Here is a 27,379-nt window from a genome sequence, read left to right on the forward strand (position 1 = left end):
TTAATCCTGGTGTGACCTCCCCGTGGAAATTACATCACTTATTAAATATAAAACTCTCTTTGGTACTTTCCATTAGGATGGTAAACCTTTGGCAGGTTTAATTCAGGATCACATGGTTTCTGGCACCTGCATGACAATCCGTGGCCGTTTCTTCACACGGGAACAGTACATGGAGCTCGTCTACCGAGGCCTTACGGACAAAAAGGGCCGGGTGAAGATTCTTCAACCAGCTGTAATTAAGCCTTATCCACTCTGGACTGGAAAGCAGGTGATTCCACTATCAATAAGTTTATCATAAACCACCAATATAAGGTGATACAAATCAATTAATGTCAGAATGATTCAGTGCATAGTTGGTGGCAAAAATCAGTTTAATGAATGAGTGCCACCAACTCCGCTGCCCCCACCAACCAGCAACCCCCCACCCCACACACCCCCAAGTCCCAGCAACCAAACCTTTAAAAAGATCTTTAATTGCATTTACTGCCTTTCTGTTTATTGCTTTTGAGTTTAGCAAGGAAAATATGGAACAGTTATGTGTAACCAGTGAGTGCTGATGTCATTGAAGGGATATGTTTGGCTGGAAAAAGTTACTGAACAGAGCCATGTGACGGAGTGGGTGCTTTTCCAAAGGCTCTCATGAGCTTAATTACAACATGACCTAACCTTATTAAACTCCTTTTGCATCGGAACAAGGTACCATTCAGTCCCTCAAGTCTGCTCCACCATTCTGTTAGATCGTGGTTGATCTGTATTTTCACCTACCTGCCTTCTTCACATAACCAATATTACCCCTGTCTAACAAGGCCTTGTATTTTTTTTTTGGATCCAGTAATTCCTCTTAGCCGGTTTTTTAAAAACAAAAATATTGAAGAGGAAAAAAATAATCAACTGAAATAGGCAGGGAAAAAAAGGATCCAGAGCTTATGCACATTTTCAGAGAGCCAGGCTGCTCCTGTCTGTGCTCTCCGTAATGGTGCCCATGCAGCTACCAGATTGTCGTAAAAACATTTGGTTCACTAATATCCTTCAGGAAAGAAAGTCTGCCATCCTTCCCTGGTCTGTCTGTCATGTGACTCCAGACTCACAGCAATATGGTTGTCTCTTAACTGCCCTCTGAAGTGGACTAGCAAGCCACTCGGCTGTAACAAACCGCAACAGAAAGATTGAAAAAGAATAAAACAGATGGACCATCCGGCATTGACCTAGGCACCGGAAACGACAAAGGCACATCCAGCCCAACTGACCTTGCAAGGTCCTCCTCGCTAACATCTGGGGACTTGTGTCAAAATTGGGAGAGCTGTCCCATCGACTAGTGAAGCAACAGCCTGACATAGTCATACTCACTGAGTCCTACCTTACAATGTCCCAGACTCCTCCGTCACCATCCCTGGGTGCTTTCTGTCCTACAGGCAGGCCAGACCCAGCCGAGGTAGCAGCACAGTGCTGTATGGTTGGGAGGGAGTTGCCCTGGCAGTCCTTAATGTTGACTCCAAACTCCCATGAAGTCTCATGACATTAGGTCAAACATGGGTAAGGGAACTGCCTACTGATTACCACCTACTGCCCTCCCTCTTGGAACACCACTTGGGAGAAGCACTGATGGTAAGAAGGGCACAGAATATATTCTGGGTGGGAACTTCAATGCCATCACCGAGTGGTTCGGTAGCACCACCACTGAATGAGTTGGCTGCGTCTTGAAGGACACATCTGCTAGACTGGGCCTGCGGCAGGTGCTGAGAGAACCAACAAGAGGGAAAAACTATTTGATTCGCCCTCACTAATCTACCATTCGCAGATGCATCTGTCAATGGCAGTATTGGTAAGAGTGACCATCGCACAGTTCTTATGGAGCCAAGTCCCATCTTCGCACTGAGGGTGTCCACCATCATGTTGTGTCAGCCTACCACTGTGCTAAATGGGATAGATTCAGAACAGATTTGGCAGCTCAAAACTGGGCACCCATGAGGCGCTGTGGACCATCAGCAACAGCAGAATTATATTCAACCACAATCTGTAATCCCATGACCCGGCATATCCCCCACTCTACCATTACCACCAAGCCGGGGGATCAACCCTGGTTCAATAAGGAGTGTAGGAAAGCATGCCAGAAACAGCATCAGGCATATCTTAAAAATGAGGTCCCATCCTGCTGAACTACAACACAGGACTACAAGCATGCTAAATAGTGGAAGCAGCATGCAATAGTGTTATGACAGTGCTTCTATTTTTTTAAAAAGTTTTTTTGAGGACTCATTTAAATTGTGGAGATGGATTCATTGGAAGGCTGAAGATTTTATAAATACTGGACTGTGTCTATCACTGAGGTCGTTGAAAGGACACAGATGTTGTTTAAAAACAACCTTTGCTGGAAATCATGTGCTGTCAGCTCAATAAACAACAGAAATCTTTGTGACCTGGAGAAGATGTTTACAGAGAAGCCACATGCCAAGGTTTATGGAGGTCAAGAGGTTGACTTTCAGTTTTGGGGTTTGGATTGTTTTCAGTTCAGTTGAGGTGTGAACTGTCTTGAAGACATTTGGTTTTGCCTGCCAAGGAAAACAAAGCCCCCAGCTCATTTTTCCTGTACCCCTCTAAGGCACGCTGAGAAGTAAAGTGTGTCAGCTCCTCTATCCTCCTGTCTTTACAAAAACCTTGCGATTCAAGTGTGTATTGGCTGAAACCCCTGATGCTACATGTCTCCTGGAAAACCTCCAGACGATTTCTTGACGTCTACAGAACGAATTGCTTCTGAAAAGATCCCAGTGACCTGTCTCGTATGCCCTGACACCAGACCACAAGGGACATCTGACATCCTTCCATATCTTTTTTTTTCTTCAAGCATTAGCAAGTATTTGACCAAAGTATTTCTTTGTCTTTTTCTTAACAGACCTCTGCAGAGAGAATTTCTGTATTTTTTCTCAGTGTGTTTGTGGAATTTAAAAAGGGAACTTTCATATTTAAACCTGTATGTTAATGCTTTGCTTCGTTACTGGATAAGTCTTGTTTGATAAACTGATAATTTTGTGGTTTATTAATGAAATGTTGTTGGTGTATTTTATTCTGGGATAAAAGAGTAGAGTATATGATTGACTGAATCGGTTTAAAAATATATATTGTGACCTGCGGAGAAGTGGGACCAGAAAAGACAGTGCACTCCTCCCACCTCGGTCATAATAATAGACAGATCAAAGCTCTGCTGTCCTACCACATCCAGTTGCGAATGGTAGTGGACAATTAAAACAATTAACTGGCGGAGGAGGCTCCACAAATATCCCCATCCTCAACGATGGGGGAGCCCAGCCCGGCAGTGCAAAAGACAAGGCTGAAACATTTGCAACCACTATCAGTCAGAAGTGCTGAGTGGATGAACCTCTGTGAAGATGGTATTTCATCTCCACAAGAATGTGCGATGGTCACTGCTACCAATACTGTCATTGACAGATGCATCTACAACCTGTAGATTAGTGAGGACGAGGTCAAGTAGATTTTTCCCTCTTGTTGGTTCTCTTGGCACCTGGCACAGGTGCAGTCTGGCAGATGTGTCCTTCAAGACTCAGCCAGCTCGGTCAGTAATGGTGTTACCGAACCACTCTTGGTGACGGCATTGAAGTTCCCCACTTCTGTGCCCTTGATACCCTCAGTGCTTCTTCCAAGTGGTGCTCCAAGAAGGAGGGCAGTAGCTGGTAATCAGCTGGCGGTTTCCTTACCCATGTTTGATCTGATGCCATGAGAGTTCATGGGAATCTGGAATAAACATTGAGGTCCCCTGCATCACAGCTGCTAGTCTTCAGCCAATAATATTCAGTCCACGTGATAGCAAGAAACGGCTGAAGGCGTTGGATACAGCAAAGGCTATGGGCCCTGACAACATCCTGGCTGTAGTACAGAAGACTTGTGCTTCAGAACTAGCCGTGCCCCTTTCCAAACTGTTCCAGTACAGCTACGACACTGGCATCTATCCAACAATGTGGAAAATTGCCCAAGTATATCCTGTCCACAAAAAGCAGGAGAAATCCAATTCAGGCCAATTAGCGTTTCATCAGTCTGCTCTCGATCATCATCAAAGTGATGGAAGGTGTCTTTGACAGTGCTATCAAGCGACACTTACTCAGCAATAACCTGCTTACTGATGCTCAGTTTGGGTTCCATCAGACTGGAAAGTAGCAAATATAACCCCTCTATTCAAGAGGTGGGGGGAGGCAGAAAACAGGTAATGATAGGCTAGTTAGCTTGACATCTGTCATGGGGAACATGTTACAATCGATCATTAAGCAGGCTATAGAAAAACACTTAGAAAAACTCAGGATAGTTGGGAATAGTCAGCATGGTTTTGTGAAAGGGCAATCATGTTTAACCAATTTATTGGAGTACTTTGATGGAGTAACATGCACTGTGGATATACTGTACTTGGATTTCCAGAAGACATTTGGGAAGGTGCCACATAAAAGGTTATTGCACAAAGTAGGAGTTCATGCTGTAGTGGGTAACATATTAGCATGGATGGAAGATTGGTTGTCTGGCAGAAAACAGAATATGCATAAATGGTTTCTGATTGGCAGGATGTGATGAGTGGAGTCCCGCAGAGGTCTGTGCTGGAGCCTCAACTTTTTTACAATTTATATCAATGACTTAGATGAGGAGAGCGATGGCATGGTAGCTAAATTTGCAAATGACACAAAGATAGGAAAGTATGTTGTGAAGAAGACATGAGGTTGCAGACCAATATAGGTAGGTTGAGTGAGTGGGCAGAAATCTGGCAGATGAAGTATAATGTGGTAAAATTTGAAGTTGTTCACTTTGGCAGGAAGAATAAAAAAGTAGACTATTAAATGGAGAATGACTGCAGAATTCTGAGATGAAGAGGGATCTAGGTGTTCTAGTGCATGAGTCACAAAAAGATAGTATGCAGGTACAGCAAGTAATAAAGAAGGCTAATGGAATGCTATCCTTTATTACGGGAGGAATTGAAAATAAAAGTAAGGATGTTATGTTTCAGTTATACAGGGCATTGGTGAAACCACTTCTCGAATACTGTGTGCAGTTTGGTCTCCTTATTTAAGGAAGGATGTGAATGCATTGGAGACGGTTCAGAGGAGGTTTGGTTACCTAGATTGGTACCTGGTATGAGTGGGTTGTCTTGAGAAAAGGTTGGACTGACTGGGCTTGTTTTCACTGGAGTTTAGAAGAGTGAGGGGAGACTTGATTGAAGTATGTAAGATCCTGAACAGTCTTGACAAGGTGGATGTGGAAAGGATGTTTCCTCTTGTGGGTGAGTCCAGAACTAGGGGGCACTGTTTTAAAATTAGGGGTCGCTGTTTTAGGACAGAGATGAGGAGAAATCTTTTCTCTGAGGGTTGTGCAACTTTGGAATTCTCTGCCTCAGAAGGTGGTGGAGGCAGGGCCATTGAATATTTTTAAGGCGGAGGTAGATAGATTCTTGTTAGGCAAGGGAATCAAAGATTATGGGGGGTAGTTGAGAGTGTGGAATTTGAGACAAACAGATCAGCCATGATCTTATTGAATGGTGGAGCAGGTTTGAGGTGCCAAATGGCCTACTTCTCCTAATTCATACGTTCGTATCGTAAGGTTAGAAATGGGGATGTTTGGTGCTAATTGCACAGTGTTCAGTACCATTTGGGGCTCCTCAGGTACTGAAGCAGTCCGTGCTTGAATGCAGGCATGGGCTGATAAGTGGCAAGTACCTTGCACCGCGCAAGGGCCAGGCAATAACCATCTCCAACAAGAGAGAATTTAACAATCTTCCCTTGATGTTTAACGGCATTACCATCACTGAATCACACCATCAACATCCTGAGGAAAAATATTTCTATTTTAACCCTGTTTGAACTGCATAAGAATAAAACATGGTGAGTAATTTAATATGATGTGACTCTGCTGCTGTTGGTACTAGATATGTACGGAATGTAGTGGTGACATGTAGTTATCTTATTAATACGATGCTGTTTACCGCTTCACTGTCACTAGCTGGTTTCCATTTCTCAGTGCCGCATCTAAACACATTGGTGTCTTTACAGGTTGTTTCTACGTTGCTGATTAACGTAATACCCAAGGATCAAATACCATTAAACTTAATAGGGAAATCTAAAATCAGTGGGAAGGCTTGGGCTAAAGAAGCTCAGCGCATGGTGGTAAACTTTGATTCGGAGTGGATGTCTGAGTCCAAGGTATGTTAGTGTTTCCATTGTGTTTTGCAATCTTCAGACTGTCCAAAGTTGAATTTTGTGCCTGTAATTTTTCCCCTTACCTTCTGTCCTCACATTGCTGACTCAGACAGGGCTTTAGTTCTGTAGGCACAAGGCACCTGTGGCAACTTGCCCAAGCTGCCCTTCTTCCTCTGTGAGTTTGGACAGTGTGAAATTTGGTGGGCTGTTGGTCACACTGGGGAAGTGGGGAGCATGCTGTATGATGAATCACTTCTCTGATCCTACTGCCTCCCTGACTGAGATCAATTAACACAGCCCAAATGAGGGAAACTAGCTGCTCTGTTGGGTTATGCAGTATTTTTACCAGCTGCGCCAATCTAGAGTTTGGTACTTATGTTTCAAGTTCTAGTTTGGTATTTTGGTACAGGAGTGACGTGTGAATAATGCGTCCAAAGCGTGTAGAAAACGGATATAATTTGCTTAATAACATCGAGATCTGTGGGTTGCGAGTTGTATTCGTATAAGATTTTTATCTTGATGACAGATCTAGTAAAGATATATAGGTGTGAAGCAGGAGAGCTAGACCACTCTAGAATTTTAATTAAGTGGGTTGTTTGGGGTGTCGTGGCTCCTTTTGGTTTGTGGCAGCAGTCCCTCCAGTTTCAAGGCATTGTGAGTTCCACTTGATGAGGATGGAGTTGGCTGAGGTGCTGCTGGCAATCTGCTCGAGTCTCATGACTGATTAGTTCTTTATCTAAAAGATGCATTGACTGGCTCTTATTGCTACGGGGGATTAATTACTGGGGTACGTATTGGTAAAGAAGTCCTAAATGGTAGCAGGGAGTAAACAGAAAACACATTGACTCTTAGAGACATCTGCCAGCTGTTTCAGTATGGCTCGGGATGATGGCAATGCAACTTTTCTGTCACTTGGAGTTGGAGTGTCCTTATCAATTCCTCATTGCCTTTTTAACATTTGTTATGGGGAAGTGGTCTTCAGCTCACTTATCATTGTATCAGTAGTTTATATATTTTCCTACATTTGATAATTGTAGAAGAACCTATAAAATCACACCATTGAATGTTCTTCACAACTAGGTGACTCTATTTCAAGGCTTAATAATGGATAAGGCAAGTTATCTTGTGTCAGAACCTGTTGTTGAAATTTCTCTCAATGTACAATAAGTACTGCATTGTATTAGATTGTTTGTTGACAGTTTATTTTCCTGCAATGACCAAATGACTCTTTTGAGCTGCTGGACAACAGCAGACTCTTGTATTTTAATTGTTTATTTTGTAGCTTATTACAATAATCATGCACTCGGCACAAGCTGACTGTGGCTATAATGGAATTATTCTGCATTAAGTTTATCTCAATTTTTTTTGTATAAAAGATATTCTCATTTCTTATTTTATTTTTACAAAAAGTTAAAACTTAGGGGGTGAAATAACAATGTCCATGGCATACGAATGCATTTAAAGTAAAATAGGTGTAAGCTTGGGTTGTATGGTAATATTTTTACCTGTGAGTCAGAAGGTTGTGGGATCAAAACTCTCTCTGGGACTGGAGTGCGTAATCAGGTTGACGGCTCAGTGCAGTTATGAGGGAATGCTGCATAGTCTGAGGTGCTTCCCTTTGGATGAGACTTTAAACCAAGATCCCATCTGCCTGTTCCAGTGGTAGAGCTAGATGTTGGAGATCCGTTGACACTTTTTCCAAACAGGACAGGGAGTTCTCAATGTATCCTGACCAACATTCCTTACTCAGCTACTCTCACCAAAAAACAGATTAACTGGTTATTAATCTCATTGCTGTTTGTTGGACCTTGCTATGTATATATCAATAGTCACCACTGGGTCATTTCTGAAAGATATGATATGGCACTATATAAATTCAAGTTTGTTCTTTCTTAATGCCTTCGTTAAATTAGCGCATACATTTTTGCAAATTGTTGCCAAATTGTTGCAGAATGTGATTTCATCCCATTAATGTTTATTGTACTGTTACGGTTGCACTGGTTTTCTTTTTGGATGGCAGGTTGTCATTCTGGAAGGAGAGTTGCTGTGCGGTGTTCTGGACAAGGCACATTACGGCAGCTCTGCCTATGGCTTGGTCCACTGCTGTCAGGAACTGTATGGTGGTGAGACAAGTGGAAAAGTACTGACATGTCTGGCTCGTCTCTTCACCGCTTATCTCCAGCTGTACAGGGGATTTACTTTAGGTAACCGCTTACTACTTTGCATGAAGTTCTTAGTCTGTCTCCCCCCTGTTTCCTTTTTATATTTCAAGCTGTTATTTTTAAATCTTTGCATTGAATATCAATTACCTTGTTGTATGTGCCCATTTAAAGTGACATGGTCATCAGGAAATTCCTTTGCATGGGCTGGGTAACTTCTGGTACACAGACTGCCCAGTCAACACCTTCCAGGGAAGCATTCTTCTAAGATAGAACTGCCCTTTCAATCAGGTAGCTGGAACTTTTAAATGGAAAGGGATCAATGTTATATGGTTCATTTAAGAAAGTTTATGCTCGCTGTAACTCTCTATAATTAGCTGTTGAGCACTGTTGATGTAATTTACCTGAATTTCCAAAAGGCATTTGGGAACGTTCTAAATGTGAAGCTATTAAAGCAGATCAGGACTCTTGGTAATTCTAAATTAGGTAACTGGCTTGGGACGAAAAGGATAAGCACGTATCTCACCAAAACAATCGAGAAGGTTGTAAGTGGATTGTAATAAAATGGTTGTACGCTAGGCTACGAGTGGAGCTTTATCAGCATGTTTTTGATAAATAAGGCAAACTGAAGTTAAAAAATAAATTTGTCAACTTGAAATTGATGCATCATTTGTTGTATTTTACAGAAATGTTTCCCATGCACTTCAAAATAAAACAATTGACCCTGAGGTGTTTTGAAACATCCTGAGGATCTGATAATATGTTATATGCAGGTTCTTTCTTGGATATAAGATATTATCTTTTATGAAGATGTTTTAGTTGGAATACATGTTTTTGCAAGCTTAAAAAGACAGCAGTATCTGCAGAAAGATTTCTCTTGAGTGCTTGTATATAAAAGTTTTCTTTCAAGAGAATGTTTATAAATGTTTACTAAACTTGACTTTTTTTCAAATTAGATGTTGAAGATATTCTAGTGAAACCCAAGGCAAATGCAAAGAGGCAGAAGATCATTGCAGAATCAGCACGGTGTGGAGCCAAGGTAAAGATCCTGTTGATTTCTAATAGTACAAGCAATGAAGCAGAGCAGTGAACTTGGTTTGCATCTCATCATAAAGATTTCAAATCAAATCAAATGTAACAGTAAAAGGGTCATTTTGGCAGGTGAAGCTCTTAACCAGAAATGTGAAGTTGTGAAAATTACCCCCTTAAATGTTTACAAAAAAAAGTGGCTGTGTTCTTTTACTGTTGCTGGACAGGAGAAGAGAGAAGAATTGCTGGCTTCTCCTGCACACCACCACTGGTGGATGCAGGAGGGACCTGGGCACACATCTCACAACTTTGCAGCAGCCTGGTCGGTGAATATCTGGGGGCAGGGGAGTTTAGTAGAAAGGAGCAAAATACGTTGAAAAATAAAAAATGGCTTATTTATTAAAATAAATGTTTCAGGATTTAGTTTTTTTTTAAATTAAAAGGACTTAGAGGGTTAAACGACATATTTCCTTGAATATAGAAGATCGAGGGATGATCTAATTGAAGTGTTGAAAATGTGAAAAGAATTTTAATATTTCCCTTCATTCCTGATTTCCCCACCCTGTGTCTACACCAATGAATCACTTTTATCATTTTAAACAGCTCAATTAGCTATCCCTTAAACTTCTAAACTTGAGAATACATGCCAAGTTTATGGAATCTGATCTTGATTCATATGAGCATACGAATTTGGAGCAGAAGTAGGCCATTTGGCCCCTTGATCCTGCTCCGCCATTCAGTAAGATCATGGCAGCTCTGTTTGTGTCTCGAATTCCACACTCCCATCTACCTCTGATAATCTTTGATTCCCTTGCCTATTGAGAATCTATCTACCTCCGTCTTAAAAATATTCAATGACCCGCCTCCACCACCTTCTGAGGCAGAAAGTTCCAAATTCGAACAAACCTTTGTGAAAAAAATTTCTCCTCATCTCTGTCCTAATAGGGCAACCTCTAATTTTAACACCGTGCCCCCTAGTTCTGGATTCGCCCACAAGAGGAAACATCACTTCCACATCCACCTTGTCAGGACCATTCAGGATCTTATATACTTCAATCAAATCTCCCCTCTCCTAAACTCCAGTGAAAACAAGCTCAGTCTGTCCAACCTTTCCTCATAAGACAACCTGTTCATTCGAGGTATCAATCTAGTAAACTTCCTCTGAACTGCCTCCAATGCATTCACATCCTTCCCTAAATAAGGAGACCAAAACTGCACACAGTATTCGAGATGTGGTCTCACCACCCTGTATAACTGAAACACAACATCCTTACTTATATGTTCAATTGCTCTCGTAATAAAGGATAGCATTCCATTAGCCGCCTTACCTGCTGAATCTGCGTACTAGCGTTTTATGACTGATGCACTAGAACACCTAAATCCCTCTGCACCTCGGAATTCTGCAGTCGTTCTCCATTTAAGTAATACTCTGCTTTTTTTATTCTTCCTGCCGAAGTGAACAACTTCACATTTTCCCACATTATACTCCATCTGCCAAATTTTTGCCCACTCACTCAACCGATCTGTATTGGCCCACTGCCTCCTTATGTCTTCTTCACAACATACTTTCCTATCTATCCTCTCTATCAGTGTTCCGATGAAGGGTCACTGACTTTACTCTCCACAGATGCTGCCAGACCTGCTGAGTATTTCCAGAATTTCTTGTTTTTATTTCATACTTTCCTTTCTATCTTTGTGTTATCTGCAAATTTAGCTACCATGCCATCGCTCCCCGCATCTAAGTCATAGATATAAATTGTGAAAAGTTGAGGCCCCAGCAGCGACCCCTGTGGGACTCCACTCATCATATCCTGCCAATCAGAAATTGACCCATTTATGCATACTGTCTGTTTTTTGCCAATCTTCTATCCATGTTAATATGTTACCCACTACACCATGAGCTCCTACTTTGTGCAATAACCTTTTATGTGGCACCTTGTCCAATGCCTTCTGGAAATCCAAGTACAGTATGTCAATGGGCTCCCTTTTATCCACAGCGCATGTTACTCCTTCAAAGATTCGCCCTTCATTCCAGTATCAATCTGGTGAATCTGCGCTTTACTGCCTCCAAACCCAGCACACCTTTCCTAAAGTTCGTTGCCAGAAACTGAATGCCGTACTCCAGATGGATTCTGGCTAAAGCTCTAGAATTGAGCATCAACACCATAAACACAGCGGGAAGATTTCCTTTGTTGCTATTTCTGATCAAATCTTTAAAAGTTCCAAAGAAATTTGGGTTTTACTTGAAATAGCAATCAGAAGAATTTGCAACCCAGGTTTTCAGACTGCCAAATGAGTATGCAAACAACATAGTAAATGATGTATTTAATTTATTATAGCTGTTGTACTTGAATTAACTTGTTTACTAATAATCACGTTTGTATATTTTATTTTCAGGCTATCCGAAATGCTTTTAACTTACTAGAGTCTGCCTCATGTGATGAAGCTCGGGACAAGTGGCAGAACGCTCACCTTAGTAAGGATCCCAGGGACATGAATGTGGTGGATCTGAAATTTAAAGAAGAAGTGAATAAGTACAACAACCAAATCAACAAGGTCTGAAATGCGGCAACTTAAGAGTTGATTTTTTTGCTATTGGTGAATATTTGTTCTGGTGGAAGAGATGGAGATGAAAGCCCAAGAATTTAACGTTTTCCCACTCTTCTCACCCAGTGCCAATGTTAAGTACTCCCAGGACATTGGTGGAATGGGTCAGACCTGCAGAGTAAAGATTCATCTTCTATATCTCAAAATATACACCTAACCTCAGCCTCAGAAGATCATTCTGTTGTGCACAAGTGACTTTCTTTGAGTTCCCACAACATCTATCCTTATGGCATTGTATGCTCTCAAACAACTGGTATAGGACTGGGATGCTTGTAGCCAGCAGTTAGAGGAGATGCTTATCCCATCTGCCTGAGCTGGATTCAAGCCAGTTGTACTGACCAACAGCAATATTTGGTTCTTAGTGATTTAATTTTCCATTGATTTTGATTTCATTTAACTGTAATGTGTTTGATTTTTCTTCCAGTGCCTTTCAGTAGAGATCCTCTTTAGTTTTATGAGACCACACCTGCAGTACTGTGTATGGTTTTGGTTTCCAGCCATAGGAAAGATAAATTGCCCTAGAGGGTGTGCAACGATAGTTCACTCGATTGAATCCTGGGATGAAAGGGTTGCCCTGTGAGGAGAGATTGAATAGGATTGGCCTATACTCTCTGGAGTTTAGATGAATGAGAGGTAATCTCATTGAAAAATATAAGGCTGTGAGAAGTCTTGAGAGGGGTCGGTGCTGCCAGGCTGTTTCTCATGGCTGGAGAGTCTGGAACTGGGGGCATAGGCTCAGGATAAGGGGTTGGCAATTTAGGTTTTCGTAGTCAAAATTTCTTCACTCGGGGTTGTAAATCTTTAATTCTCTACCTCGCAGGGCTGTGTTGATGCTCAGTTGTTGAGTATATTGAAAACTGAGATTTCTAGCATCTTGGACTTGCAGGGAATCTAGGGATATGGGGAGCGGAGTATGATGTCGAAGATCAACCATGATCTTATTGAATGGTGGAGCAGGCTTGAGGGGCTGTCTGGCCTACTCCTGCTCCTATTTCTTGTTTCTTATGCTTTTTTTTGTTTGAGACAATAATCCAGCTCTGACCACTTGTGATGGAATTAAATGGTCACTCCAGCTAGAGTTGGAAACATATTTGTGTCATTCTGACAGATTGCGGGTAATTTTTACTTTTGCTGCCTGAGTACTATTCTGGCAGAAGGGACTGTCTTTCCATTGTATAACCTGCATGATTTTCATTCCATTGAAATCAATGGCCTCAATTGACTTGCACCAAAACAACTATAGTGCATTGCACGTTTCGTAATTATACCTGGAAAAGATTGCAACATGTCAAAAAATGTCAGATGTTGTAGTGAGCACCTCTGTAATATAAATGCAGTATTGAGTGACCATGAGGGAATATTTATTCAGGGCTGCCATTGCTGGTAAATCTGTAATGCAAATGTGGCTAGGAGTGACCATGAAAGAATGTTTAATCATTTCTACAGAATTAACAAATTGATAATTGGGATTTAAAATTTGATTTCAGATATTATATGGATGTCTGTACTTTAAAGAATGATGATAAATGGTAATGCAAAAATTATCAGTACACTGCTGTACATAACTGTGCAACAAAAAATATAGTTTTGATTTCACTTTCGATGGTTTATCTATCCCAGAATCATAGAGTTTTACAGCACAGAAGGAGCCCATTTAGTTCATTGTACCCAATCTAGCTTTTTGAAAGTGTTGCCCCATTCACTTGTCCTTACCCCATACACTTTGAATTTTTTCTATCTGTGCCATGCAGGTAAAGTAATAAGTTCTTTTTGGTTAAGATAATGGATTGTGTTTTCTCTACTGCTGACTTGCATTGTGTATTTTGTTTTGACTGACAGGTGTGTATGCCCCTTGGTCTTCATCGACGATTTCCGGAAAATAACCTGCAACTCATGGTGCAGTCTGGTGCGAAGGGCTCAGCTGTTAATACTATGCAGGTATTTTTTTTCTAAAACAGTTGACATAGTCTGACAAATCTAGTTGAAATTTGTTTTGAGAAAGTCACTAGCATGGTGCCAAAGGAAGTGTCTGTGCATGTTACCTATATTGAATTCCAGAATCATTTGAAAATGTTCCACATGAGAGATTATTAACAGAAATGGGAGCAGATGCAATTGAAGATAACCTTGTGATAACAGTCACTAATTGGTTGGGAAATAGGAGACAGAGAATAGAGATTAAGGATTTGATCACTGTTCGGCAGGATGTGATAAGTGTTGTTCCCGAGCATTCTGTTCTGGAGCCTCAGATTTTAACCATTATATGGTATATTAATGACTTGGATGAAGGAATAGAAAGTTGTATATCCATATTTGCTGATGACACTAAATGGTGATATGAGGTTGCAAAAGGACATAGACAAACTAAGTGACTGGGCACAATGTTCTCAGATCTGGGAAAGTCTGAGAAAGACAAATCAGAATATTTTCTTAATATTGAGAGACCAGAAAGATTGGTGTGGGAGAAACGAGTTTTGATTCGCGGGGCCCTGGCACTAGTACTAGGGCAAGAGGGAGCTGCACTGTTGGGACGGGCATCGCTTGAACCGCCCTGGGACCACTGTCCTGACGAATTGTATAAATAAGGCTAGCTAGAGAGCTTTAAAAAAACAAAGAACAAAGATAATTACAGCACAGGAACAGGCCCTTCGGCCCTCCAAGCCTGCGCCGATCCAGATCCTCTCTCTAAACATGTCGCCTATTTTCTAAGGTTCTGTATCTCTTTTCTTCCTGCCCATTCATGTATCTGTCTAGATACATCTTAAAAGACTCCATCGTGCCCGCATCTACCACCTCCGCTGGCAATGCGTTCCAGGTGCCCACCACCCTCTGCGTAAAGAACTTTCCACGCATATTCCCCCCTAAACTTTTCCCCTTTCACTTTGAACTCGTGTCCACTAGTAATTGAAACCCCCACTCTGGGGAAAAAGCCTCTTGCTATCCACCCTGTCTATACCTCTCATGATTTTGTACACCTCAATCAGGTCCCCCCTCAACCTCCATCTTTCTAATGAAAATAATCCTAATCTGCTCAACCTCTCTTCATAGCTAGCGCCCTCCATACCAGGCAACATCCTGGTGAACCTCCTCTGCACCCTCTCCAAAGCATCCACATCCTTTTGATAATGTGGCGACCAGAACTGTACGCAGTATTCCAAATGTGGCCGAACCAAAGTCCTATACAACTGTAACATGACCTGCCAACTCTTGTACTCAATGCCCCGTCCGATGAAGGAAAGCATGCCGTATGCCTTCTTGACCACTCTATTTACCTGCGTTGCCACCTTCAGGGAACAGTGGACCTGAACACCCAAATCTCTCTGGACATCAATTTTCCCCAGGACTTTTCCATTTACTGTATAGTTCACTCTTGAATTGGATCTTCCAAAATGCATCACCTCGCATTTGCCCTGATTGAACTCCATCTGCCATTTCTCTGCCCAACTCTCCAATCTATCTATATTCTGCTGTATTCTCTGACAGTCCCCTTCACTATCTGCTACTCCACCAATCTTAGTGTCGTCTGCAAACTTGCTAATCAGTCCACCTATACTTTCCTCCAAATCATTAATGTATATCACAAACAACAGTGGTCCCAGCACGGATCCCTGTGGAACACCACTGGTCACACGTCTCCATTTTGAGAAACTCCCTTCTACTGCTACTCTCTGTCTCCTGTTGCCCAGCCAGTTCTTTATCCATCTAGCTAGTACACCTTGGACCCCAAACGCCTTCACTTTCTCCATCAGCCTGCCATGGGGAACCTTATCAAACGCCTTACTGAAGTCCATGTATATGACATCGACAGCCCTTCCCTCATCAATCAACTTTGTCACTTCCTCAAAGAATTCTATTAAGTTGGTAAGACATGACCTTCCCTGCACAAAACCATGTTGCCTGTAAACTAAATAGTGGGGGAAAGGGTTCATGTATGGGAAGATTTAGAAAGTTAATGAGAAAGGACAAGGCAATAGTGCAGGGTAGCATTACGGATAATGATAACCAGGTTGTGACAGGAAGGGATAGAGTGTGCAAATGTAAGAGTGCATCAGCAAATAAGGTCAGAGTAGGGAAAAGTGGTAAAAAGGTAGAATTAAAGGCTCTTTATCGGAATGCACGCAGAATTTGTAACGAGATGGATGAATTGATACTACAAATAGAAATAAATGAGTATGACATGATAGCCATTACAGAGACATGGTTGCACAGTGAACAAGGCTGGGAACTGAATATTCAAGGGTATTTGACATTTCGAAAGGAAAAGGAAGTGGGGAAGCTCTGTTGATAAAAGATGAGATCAGTACCACGATGAGAAATGATCTTGGCTCGGAAGATCAAGATGAAGAATCAGTTTGGCTCTGCAGTCCTGCCAAATCCAGTCGTGAATGGTGTTGGACAATTAAACAACTGACAGGAGGAGGAAGAGGCTCCACAAATATCCCCATCCTCAATGATGGGGGAGCCCAGCGCATCAGTGTGAAAGACGAGGCTGAGGCTTTTGCATCCATCTTCAGCCAGAAGTGCCGAATGGGTGATCTATCTCAGCCTCCTCCTGAGATCCCCAGCATCAAAGATGCCAGTCTTCAGCCAATCTGATTCCATGTGATATCAAGAAACGGCTAAAGGCACTGGATACTGCAAAGGCTATGGACCCTGACAACATTACGGCACTAGTGCTGAAGACCTGTGCTCCAGAGCTAGCCGCAAAACTAGCCAAGCTTTTCTAGCTACAACACTGGCATCTACCTGGCAATGTGGAAAATTGCCCAGGTATGTCTTGTGCACAAAAAGCAGGCCAAATCCAACCCAACCAATTACCGTCCTATGAGTCTATTCCTGATCATCAGCAAAGTGATGGAAGGGGTCGTTAATAGTGCCATCAAGCAGCGCTTTCTCAGCAATAACCTGCTCACTGACACTCAGTTTGGGTTCCGCCAGGGCCACTCATCTCCTGACCTCATTACAGCTTTGGTCAAAACATGGACAAAAGAGCTGAACTCCAGAGGTGAGGTGAGAGTTCTTTTATTCATTCATGGGATACGGGCATCACTGGCTAGGCCAGCATTTATTGCCCATCCCTAATTGCCCTTGAGAAGGTGATGATGAGCTGCCTTCTTGAACTGCTGCAGTCCTTGGAGTGACATCAAGGCAGCATTTGACTGAGTATGGCATAGGCAAACTGGAGTCGATGGGAATCGGGAAAAGCTATCCGGTGGTTGGAGTTGTACTTAGCGCAAAGGAAGATGGTTGTGGTTGTTGGAGGTCAATCATCACAGCTCCAGGACATCACTGCAGGAGTTCCTCAGGGTAGTATCCTAGGCCCAACCATCTACAGATGCTTCATCAATGACCTTCTGTCTATCATAAGGTCAGAAGTGGGACTAATTGCTGATGATTACACAATGTTCAGCACCATTCACGACTCCTCAGATACTGAAGCAGTTGTCCATATGCAGCAAGACCTGGACAACATCCAGGTTTGGGCTGATAAGTGTCAAGTAACATTCCCGCCACACAAGTGCCAGGCAATGACCATCTCAAATAAAAGAGAATCTAACCATCTCCCCTTGACATTCATTGGCATTATCATCACTGAAACCCCCACTGTCAACATCCTGAGGGTCACTATTGACCAGAAACTGAACTGGACCAGCCACATAAACACTGTGGCTACAAGAGCAGGTCAGAGGCTGGGAATTCTGCATTGAGTAACTCACCACCTGAATCCCCAAAGTCTGTCCACCATCGACAAGGCACAAGTCAGAAGTCAGGAGTGTGATGGAATACTCTCCATTTTCCTGGATGAAGAAGCTCAACACCATTCAGGACAAAGCAGCCTGCTTGATTAGCACCCCATCCATCACCTTCAACATTCACTCCCTCCACCACCGATGCACAGTAACAGCAGTGTGTACCATCTACCAGGTACACTGCAGTTACTCCCAAGGCTCCTTCGACAGCACCTTCCACACCTGCTATCTCTACCACCTAAATGAACAAGGGCAGTAGATGCATGGGAACGCCACTGCCTGCAAGTTACCCTCCAAACCACACACCATCCTGACTTGGAACTAGGAAGTATATCGCCGTTCCTTCACTGTCGCTGGATCAAAATCCTGGAACTCCCTTCCTAACCAAATTGTGGGTGTACCTACACTCCATTGACTGCAGCTGTTCAAGAGGGCAGCTCACCACCACCTTCTCAAGGGCAATTAGGGATGGGCAACAAATGCTGGCCTAGCCAGTGATGCCCACATCCCCCAAATGAATAAAAAAAAAGAAAAGCAAGGGAAAAAAGTCACTGGTGGGAGTAGTTTATAGGCCTCCTAACAGTAGCCACACTGTAGGACAGAGTATAAATTAAGAAATAACGGGGCTTGTAAGAAAGGTATATCAATAGTTGTGGGCGATCTGAATCTTCATCAAGATTGGACAAATCAAATTGGCAAAGGTAGCCTTAAGGATGAGTTCAGAGAGTGTGTTGGAGTCAGTTTCTTAGAATAATACGTTCTGGAACCAGCCAGGGAGCAGGCTATTTTAGACATGATGATGTGTAATGTGACGGGATTAATGATCTTGTAATAAAGGATCCTCTAGGCAAGAGCAATCGTAACATGATAGAATTTCACATTCAGTTTGAGGGTGAGAAACTTGGGTCTGAAACTCGTGTCGTGAATTTAAATAAAGGCAATTAGATAGGAAGACAGAGTTGGCTAGAGTGGACTGGGAAGATAGGTTAAAAGGTAAAATGGTAGATAAGAGTGGCAGACATTTAAAAGAGATATTTCATAACGCTCACAAAAGTTTACTATTGAGAAAGAACGACTTTACAATAAGTATGCATCATCCGTGGCTAAGGAAGTTAAGGATGGTATCAAATTGAAGGAAGACATGTACAATGTTGCAAAAATTAGTGGTAGGCTAGAAGATTGGGAAAATTTTAGAAACTAGGATGACTGGAAGAAAAAAGGGAGAAATTAGAATAGGAGTAAATTAGCAAGAAATATACAGACAGTAAGAACCTCTACAAGTATATTTAAAAGGAAGAGAGTAGCTAACGTAAACATTGGTCCCTTAAAGGATGAGACTGGGGAATTAATAATTGGAAACAAGGAAATGACAGATTTTAAACAATTATTTGATTTCTGTCTTCATGGAAGAAGACACAAAAAATCCCAAGAATAGTAGAAAATCAAGGGGCAAAAGAGAGGGAGGAACTTAAAACAATCACTCTCATTAGAGAAAAAAACTGGGAAAACTAATGGGACTAAAGGCTGACCAGTCCGCTGGACCTGATGGCCTGCACCTAGGACCTTAAAAGAAGTGGCTGCAGAGATAGTAGATGCATTGGTTGTGATCTTCTAAGATTCCCTAGATTCTGGAAAGGTGCCAGTGGATTGGAAAACCGCAAATGTAACACCTCTATTCAAGAAAGAAAGGAAGGAGACAGAAAGCAGGAAACTATAGGCCAGTTAGCCAAACGCCTGTCATTGGGAAAATGCTAGAATCCAGTATTCAGGACTTAAGGGCCTCAACTGGCCTGAGGTCGACGGCCTTCCCCGCCCCAGACTAAATTCAAAGGCTTTGGGAAGATGATGGGCACTCCAGCCCTTGCCTTCCCGCACAATTTTACAGGCCTCCCTAGCTCTGTTCCTGTCCCAAGGGTGCTGATAAAATTCAGCCCTTCATCTTGTCATTCTGAGTTAGATTTAAACCCAGAGCCGTATTGTCCCATCTAACCTCTGTGTTTCTGTGGTTTAAATTTTGTTTGGATGACCCTTTTAAGAAATATTTGAAGTAGTTAAAATATTTTTAATTTGTAATGCTTTGTGAATCAACTGAATCTACCTATGTTTACGATTCTCATGAAGCGATAACAATTATGTCATGTGAGTAAACAGGATTTTTCTTCTGCTTCCAGATTTCATGTCTTCTTGGTCAGATTGAGCTGGAAGGACGGCGGCCTCCCCTGATGCCTTCTGGAAAATCTTTGCCCTGTTACCAACCTTATGACTTCACTCCACGATCTGGTGGTTTTGTTACTGGCCGATTCCTCACTGGTATCAGCCCTCCGGTATGTGAAGGCGTGTAATTAAGGATTTTGACAACTGATATGTTGTCATCAAGTTGAAGAAACCTTGGTGATACCAGTACGGTTCTTGAGTGATGAAAGCTTGTATAAAATAATTTGAGGATCCATTTATATGACAGGTGCCTTTATAGCAGCAGTTCTTTCTTGGAGAAACGTTGGGGACAGCAGAGCTGAGTTCTATTGCTGTGGTTCCACATCATTCTGTTGTGAAGGAATGTGATGCTTTCCTATTGTTAGTTGCTCGGTATCAGCTGTACCTCAGTGGTAATATTCTGGCCTCTGAGTCAGAAGGTTGTGGGTTCAAGTCCCACTCCAGAGATCTAAGCATAAAATTTGGGCTGACGTTCCAGTGCAGTACTGAGGGAGTGATGCTCTGTTAGAGGTACCATCTTTCGGGTGAGATGTTAAGAACATAACACAAAAAATAGAAGCAGGATAGACCATAAGGTCTCTTGAGCCTGCTTGTCATTCAGTGTGATCATGGCTGATCTTCTGTCTCAGCTCCACTTTCCTGCCTGCATTCCATCTCCCCTGATTCCCTAACAGACCAAAAATCTCAGCCTTAAATACACTCAATGATGGAGCAGCCACAATCCTCTGGGTTATATCGAAGCCCTGTCTGCCCTCTCGTGGGTGTAGAAGATCCAATGGTACGATTTCAAAGAACAGGGGAATTCTTCCCTTGCACTATATTCATTCCTGTACCAGCACCACTAAAATAAAAGATCATTGTGGGATCTTGCTGTGCACAAATTGGCTGCTACGTTTAAGGCAGAGGCTACACTTCAAAAGTACTTCACTCGCTTTGGGATGTCCTGAAGTTGTGAAAGATGCTATAGAAATGAAAATTTGTCTTTCTTTCTTACTGGTTGATCAAAGTTTTCAAAATATTCAGGGGAACAGATAGGGTAGAGAGAAAGAAAATATTTCCGCTGGTTGGGAAATCTAGGACTTGGGGGCGTCGTCTAAAAATTGAAACCAGACCTTTCAGGAGTGAAATTAGGAAATGGTCACCCCACTTTAGGAAGGATGTGAGGGTGCAGAGGAGATTTACTAGAATGGTCCCAGGGATGGGGAATTTTAGTTACAAGGCGGCACAGTGGCGCAGTGGTTAGCACCGCAGCCTCACAGCTCCAGCGACCCGGTTTAATTCTGGGTACTGCCTGTGTGGAGTTTGCAAGTTCTCCCTGTGTCTGCGTGGGTTTCCTCCGGGTGCTCCGGTTTCCTCCCACAGCCAAAAGACTTGCAGGTTGATAGGTAAATTGGCCATTATAAATTGCCCCTAGTATAGGTAGGTGGTAGGGGAATATAGGGACAGGTGGGGATGTGGTAGGAATATGGGATTAGTGTAGGATTAGTATAAATAGGTGGTTGATGGTCGGCACAGACTCGGTGGGCCGAAGGGCCTGTTTCAGTGCTGTATCTCTAAATCAAAATCAAAAGGCCAGGTTGGAAAAGCTGGGGTTGATCTCCTTGGAGCAAAGGAGATTGAGTAGAGATTTGATAGAGGTGTTCAAAGTTATGACAGGTTGGGATAAGGGAGACAAAGAAAACCATTCCGAGTGGCTGATGGTATAAGGACTAGGGGACACAAATTTAAGGTTTTTGGCAAGAGATGCAGGGGGAATGTGAGGAAGGGCTTTTTCACACAGCGAGTGGTAATAACCTAGAACTTACTGCATGTGAGGGTGGTGGAAACAGAGACAATCAATGATTTCAAAAGGCACTTGAAGGATATAAACTTGCTGAGCTATGGGGTTAGAGCAGGGGAATGGGACTGACTGGATTGCTGTATGGAGGTCCGTCATAGAGTCGATATGCTGAATGGCGGTCTTTTGTGCCATAAATGACTATGACTGGAATTTTATGTCCCCCCCCCCCCCTCCCCCAGTAGGAGAGGGCTGGTGGAAAAATGAATAGGAGGCAGGAGTTTCCGTTTCTGACACCTTCCTCCCCCTGCAGCAGTTTTATGAGCAGCGGTGGCAAAAAACAGACTGCCCGCCCCAGGCCATCAAGTCCCTTAGGTGGCCAATTAACTGCCACTTAAGGGCTTCTTCCCGCAGCTAATGATATTTTACCAGCAGCAAAGGCCACCAGAAAGCTGCCAAGTAAACTCTGGTGGCCTCCTTGCAGGCTGTGGGGGGGGCGATGCAGTTGCCCTTCTGATCGGGCACTCTTTGCCCCACGGAAGGCCCCCCGTCAGAAGCCCCAACCACCCCCACTGAAATAATGTCCCTCACCACCCCAACTGACCTCCTCCACCCCCCCCCCCCCCCCCCCCACCTTGCCTTGCTGGGGCCCGGCCGATTGTCCCGACGAGGCCCAAAAAACTTATGTTTGTTTCCGGGACCGTCATCCCTCTTCCTGCTGTGGCTGGGTGCCGTCGAGCAGTGGCCGCCTCTCCTGGTGGCGCTCCTGGGACTGAGAGCTGACAACCGGCAGCCCCACTGGGTGGGACGTCCTGCCTCAGAGAAGTGGAAGTCTCACCCAAGCCCAAATAAGGACCTGAGAAACGTTAAAACCCAGTGTGGCTCCCAAGGCCCGGCAGAGGCGGGCTCGCCCCCGACTTTTTGGCCGGTGGACGGGACCTCCAGCCCAACGTAAAATTCTGGCCTATGACTCTATGACTTCTACATACAAAAGGTGGTGGACGTTTGGAACTCCCTTCAGCAAATGGCAATTGATGCTAGATCAATTAATTTTAAGTCTGTGATTGAAAGATTTTTGTTATATTAAGGGATAAGGGGCAAAGTCGGGTGTATGGTGTTAGGGTGCAGATCAGCCATGATGTCATTGAGTGGCGGAACAGGCTCTTGGGCTAAATGGCCATCTGATGATCCATGACACAGGCAGCTCTTGATTAGTAATAGCCGCCTTTAAATGTTCATAAAGTGCCGCCGATGCAAAGCTGAAGATGTGTAGATCTAATCCCTCGCAGCAGACTAAATTCAACTTGAGCCACCTTGCTATGGATTTTGCATAACTACTTTTCCTTGACCTATTGAATTGTCCACATCAGATGAAAGTAGTGATCACAAACGCAGCACTAAAATTTAATACCCAATTTCAAAAGTTTCAGTGAAATTTTATATTTTTAAGAAATGTTGTGGTTCTGACCTTTTCTTTCTTGTATTTATGAACATTAGAAAGCTTACCTGTGTTATTGTATTTGTTAAAACCTGAATTCTTCCCTTGAAAAATGTACCTCTGAGATAAAGTTTTGGACTGGTTTCACTGATGAGATGTAGAGTCCAAAACTGAATGGAGTTCTTCAGATGGAGTTTGAGAGAAAGGCTAACATTCCTTTAGCCTTTTTGATTATATTATATTTTGTATCTGAGCACTAGCTTTTAGATTATTTATGGACACCTAAATCCCTTTGCTCTCCAAAGCTCCTCGTCCCTCACCATTGGAAAAAAATCCAGTTGTTTTCTTTGGATGTAAAGTAGATGACCTCTCAGTTCCTTACGTTGAATTCCATCTGCCACCGATTTACCCACTCGCATAATCTGTCTATGTCCCTTTTGTAACCTGTTGTTCCCATCTATGCAAATTGCTGTACTTCCTAACAGGGAGGAGAGGCGGGCGAGAGACAGAATTCAAGAAGTAATGAAGTGATGGCAATCCTGATAACAGTAGCTATAGAATTTTGTTTTGTAAACTTTTTTGAAAGAGTAGCTTGAAAATTACGACAGGTAGTTGGCAGAATCTCTGTGACATGGAAGTCAAATTGATACGTCAGTGCAAGTTGTTTGCAATTATGAAAATATGAAAGGGATCTATTTCTAAATGCTGCTTCCTTGTACTCCAGGAGTTTTTCTTTCACTGTATGGCAGGCAGAGAAGGTCTGGTGGACACAGCTGTAAAGACCAGTCGTTCCGGGTATCTTCAAAGGTAAGAAACTATTGAAACTTTAAACGCTAAAATCTATTATTACTTTTTTTTTAAAATGCTGTTCTCCTTTTTGTTCTCCCCCTCAACTGCCCCACCCAACAACAGTACTGAGTTAGTGTAAGGATGGGTAATGGAGAGAGAGAGAAAAGAGTTCTTGTTTTGTGGATTTCTCCATGATATTGTGTCAGCTGTGGCTCAGTGGCAGTACTGTCATCTTTTGAGTCAGAAGGTTGTGGGTTCAAGTTTCACTTCAGAGACTGGAGCACAGTAATCTAGAGTGACACTCCAGTGCAGTGCTGGAGGTGTGCTGCACTGTCAGAGATGCTGTCTTTCAGATGAGAAGTTAGACCGAAGCCCTGTGTGCCCATGGCACTATTTCATAGAAGAGTAGGTGAAATATTCCCAGTGTCCTGGCCAATATTTATCCCTCGATCGATATTCCTTAAAAAAAACTGGTCATCTGATCATTATCACATTGCCGTTAGTGGGAGCTCACTGTGTGGAAATAGCATCACAGATGGTTACAGAACAGAAGGAGGCTATTTAGCCTGTCAAGCCCGTGCCAGCTGTCTACAAGAGCAGGTTAACTCATCCCACTTCCCTGCCCTTTCCCAGTAGCCCTGCAAATTTTTTCTCTTCAGGTGCTTATCCAACTTGCTTTTGAAAGCCAGGATTGAATCTGTTTTCAGCATCCTTTCAGGTAGTGCATTCTAGATTGTAACTACTTGCTGCGTAAAAGAAAAGTTTTCCTCATGTCACCTTTAGTTTTTTGCCAGTCACTTTTTAAATTTGTGTCCTCTGGTTTTCAACCCTTCCACCAATGGAAGCAGTTTCTCTCTCTTTTTACTTTGTCCAGAACCCTCATAATTTTGAGCACCTCTATCAAATCTATCAAAGGGCGGCGCAGTGGTTAGCACCGCAGCCTCACAGCTCCAGGGACCCAGATTCGATTCTGGGTACTGCCTGTGTGGAGTTTGCAAGTTCTCCCTGTGACCGCGTGGGTTTTCGCCGGGTGCTCCGGTTTCCTCCCACAGCCAAAGACTTACAGGTTGATAGGTAAATTGGCCATTGTATATTGCCCCTAATGTAGGTAGGTGGTAGGGAACATGTGATTAATGTAGGGTTAGTATAAATGGGTGGATGTTGGTCGGCACAGACTCGGTGGGCTGAAGGGCCTGTTTCAGTGCTGTATCTGTAAATAAATAAAAATAAAATCTCCTCTCAATCTTCTCCAAGGATAATAACCCAGCTTCTCCAATCTATCTATGTAACGGAAATCCCTCATCCCTGGAAAAATTCTTGTAAATCTTTTCTGCAACTTCTCTAAAGCCTATACATCCTTCCTAAAGTGCGGTGCCCAGAATTGGACACAGTGCTCCAGTTGAGGCTGAACTAGTATTTTATACAGGTTCATCATAACTTCATTGCATTTGTACTCTATGCCTCTATTTATAAAGCCCAGGATCCTGTATGCCTTTTTAACTGCCTTATCAACCTGCCCTGCCACCTTTAACAATGTGTGCACAGCTACCCCCAGGTCTCTCTATTCCTGCACCCACTTCAGAATTGTATCCTGTATTTTATGTTGCCTCTCCTACCAAAATGTATCACTTTGCACTTCTCTGCATTAAATTTCATCTGCCATATGTCTGCCTATTCTGCCAGGCTGCCTATGTCCTCTTCAAGTCTATCACTATCCTTCTCACAGTTCACTATACTTCCAAGTTTTGAGTAATCTGCAGATTTTGAAATTGTGCCCTGGTTGCCACATTTCGTGCATTACAGCATAAGTATTTCATTGGCTGTAAAACACTTTGGGATGTCCTGAGATTGTGAAAGGCATTATATAAATGCAAGTCTGATGACTCTCATTAATAAGTGGCAGTAATTCAACTCAAAAAAAGCAAGGTGAGGAAATGGAATGTTGTCTCTAAAGTGAATTTCTGTCTTGCGGCCTGGCCTGTAACTGATCAAACTTACTTGGGACTTCAGAATTCTTAAAACTTAAGGTGCTGAGTTTTACAGTTCAAAAGGAGGTATTACGAGGGGCGACTGTGGACTTGGTCAAAAGGTAGATTTTAAGGAGTTTCTTGGCAGGAGAGAGAGGCAAAAGGTTCAGAGAAGGGATTCCAGAGCTTGGGGTCTAACTGGTTGGTTGAAAGCACGATTGCAAGTGGTGGGGCGACGGAAGTGAAGGATGTCAGAGGGAGGATCGCTGATTTCTTTGAGTTGGCAGGGGGTGATGGGGGTGTTGGAGGAGTTTACAGAGATGGGGACAGGTGAGACTATGAAGGGATTGCCACGTAAGGAAGAGAATTTTAAATTGGAGCTTTGGGGTGGCAGCCAATTTCGGTCAGTGAACACAGGGATGATGGGTGAATGGGACTTGGTGCATGTTCGGATATGGCCAGACAAATTTTGGATGAGTTGACGTTTGTGGAGGGTGGATGATGGATGGCCAGCTAGGAGAGTGTTGGACTTGTTGAATTTTGAGGTAACAAAAGCATGAATGAGGGTTTTAGTTTAGAGATACAGCACTGAAACAGGCCCTTCGGCCCACCGAGTCTGTGCCGACCATCAACCACCCATTTATACTAATCCTACACTAATCCCATATTCCTACCACATCCCCACCTGTCCCTATATTTCCCTACCACCTACCTATACTAGGGGCAATTTATAATGACCAATTTACCTACCGACCTGCAAGTCTTTTGGCTTGTGGGAGGAAACCGGAGCACCCGGAGAAAACCCACGCAGACACAGGGAGAACTTGCAAACTCCACACAGGCAGTACCCAGAATTGAACCCGGGTCGCTGGAGCTGTGAGACTGCAGTGCTAACCACTGCGCCACTGTGCCGCCCAGGTTAGCAGCAAGTAGGTTGGGGAGGGGTGGTCATGGTCGTTACAGAGGTGGAAGTAGGCGGCCTTTGTGATGGAGAGGATATGTAGTTAAAGCTCAATTTCGGTACAAACAGGATGGAATGGATGGCGAGGGTCTTATGTTTGGGGCCAAAGCTGATGACTTCTCTCTTCCTAATATTTAACGTAAGAATACACATATGGAAACCAAGGTTCATCAACTAATTTTTTCTTCTATATATCTGTTGAAATTCACTTCTCACTAAGTTGAATGGACCTACCAAGCTGACTTATCTTGAAATAATATTCTGGATTTACCTTCCTGATACCATTTAATATAACGCGGTGAGGCCTCTTCCTTCATTTTGTGAAGTTTGAACTTTTCTATATTCGTTTGTGGGATGTGGGTGTCACTAGCTAGGCCAGCATTTATTGCCCATCCTTACTTGCCCTTGAACTGAGTTAGGCCATTTCAGAGAGCATTTTGAGAGTCAACCACATTGCTGTGGGTCTGGAGTCACATGCAGGCCAGACCATTTAAGGACAGCAG

The 27,379-nt window shown here is 43.0% G+C and overlaps 1 protein-coding gene across 1 annotated transcript in view; it reads left to right on the plus strand.

Annotated features, from left to right (window-relative positions):
• The window catches only part of polr1a (RNA polymerase I subunit A), a 149,576-nt gene that overhangs the window by 43,774 nt on the left and 78,423 nt on the right, over positions 1-27,379 (plus strand). The window contains exons 14-21 of the mRNA XM_068029319.1: positions 77-268; positions 6,039-6,188; positions 8,206-8,389; positions 9,301-9,383; positions 11,771-11,929; positions 13,820-13,918; positions 19,902-20,054; positions 23,884-23,966. Coding sequence (XP_067885420.1) covers positions 77-268; positions 6,039-6,188; positions 8,206-8,389; positions 9,301-9,383; positions 11,771-11,929; positions 13,820-13,918; positions 19,902-20,054; positions 23,884-23,966 — 1,103 coding nt within the window. The remainder of the gene's footprint in view (positions 1-76; positions 269-6,038; positions 6,189-8,205; positions 8,390-9,300; positions 9,384-11,770; positions 11,930-13,819; positions 13,919-19,901; positions 20,055-23,883; positions 23,967-27,379) is intronic.

Source organism: Heterodontus francisci, chromosome 1, assembly GCF_036365525.1.
Source record: "Heterodontus francisci isolate sHetFra1 chromosome 1, sHetFra1.hap1, whole genome shotgun sequence".
In the NCBI taxonomy this organism is placed as follows: Eukaryota; Metazoa; Chordata; class Chondrichthyes; order Heterodontiformes; family Heterodontidae; genus Heterodontus; species Heterodontus francisci.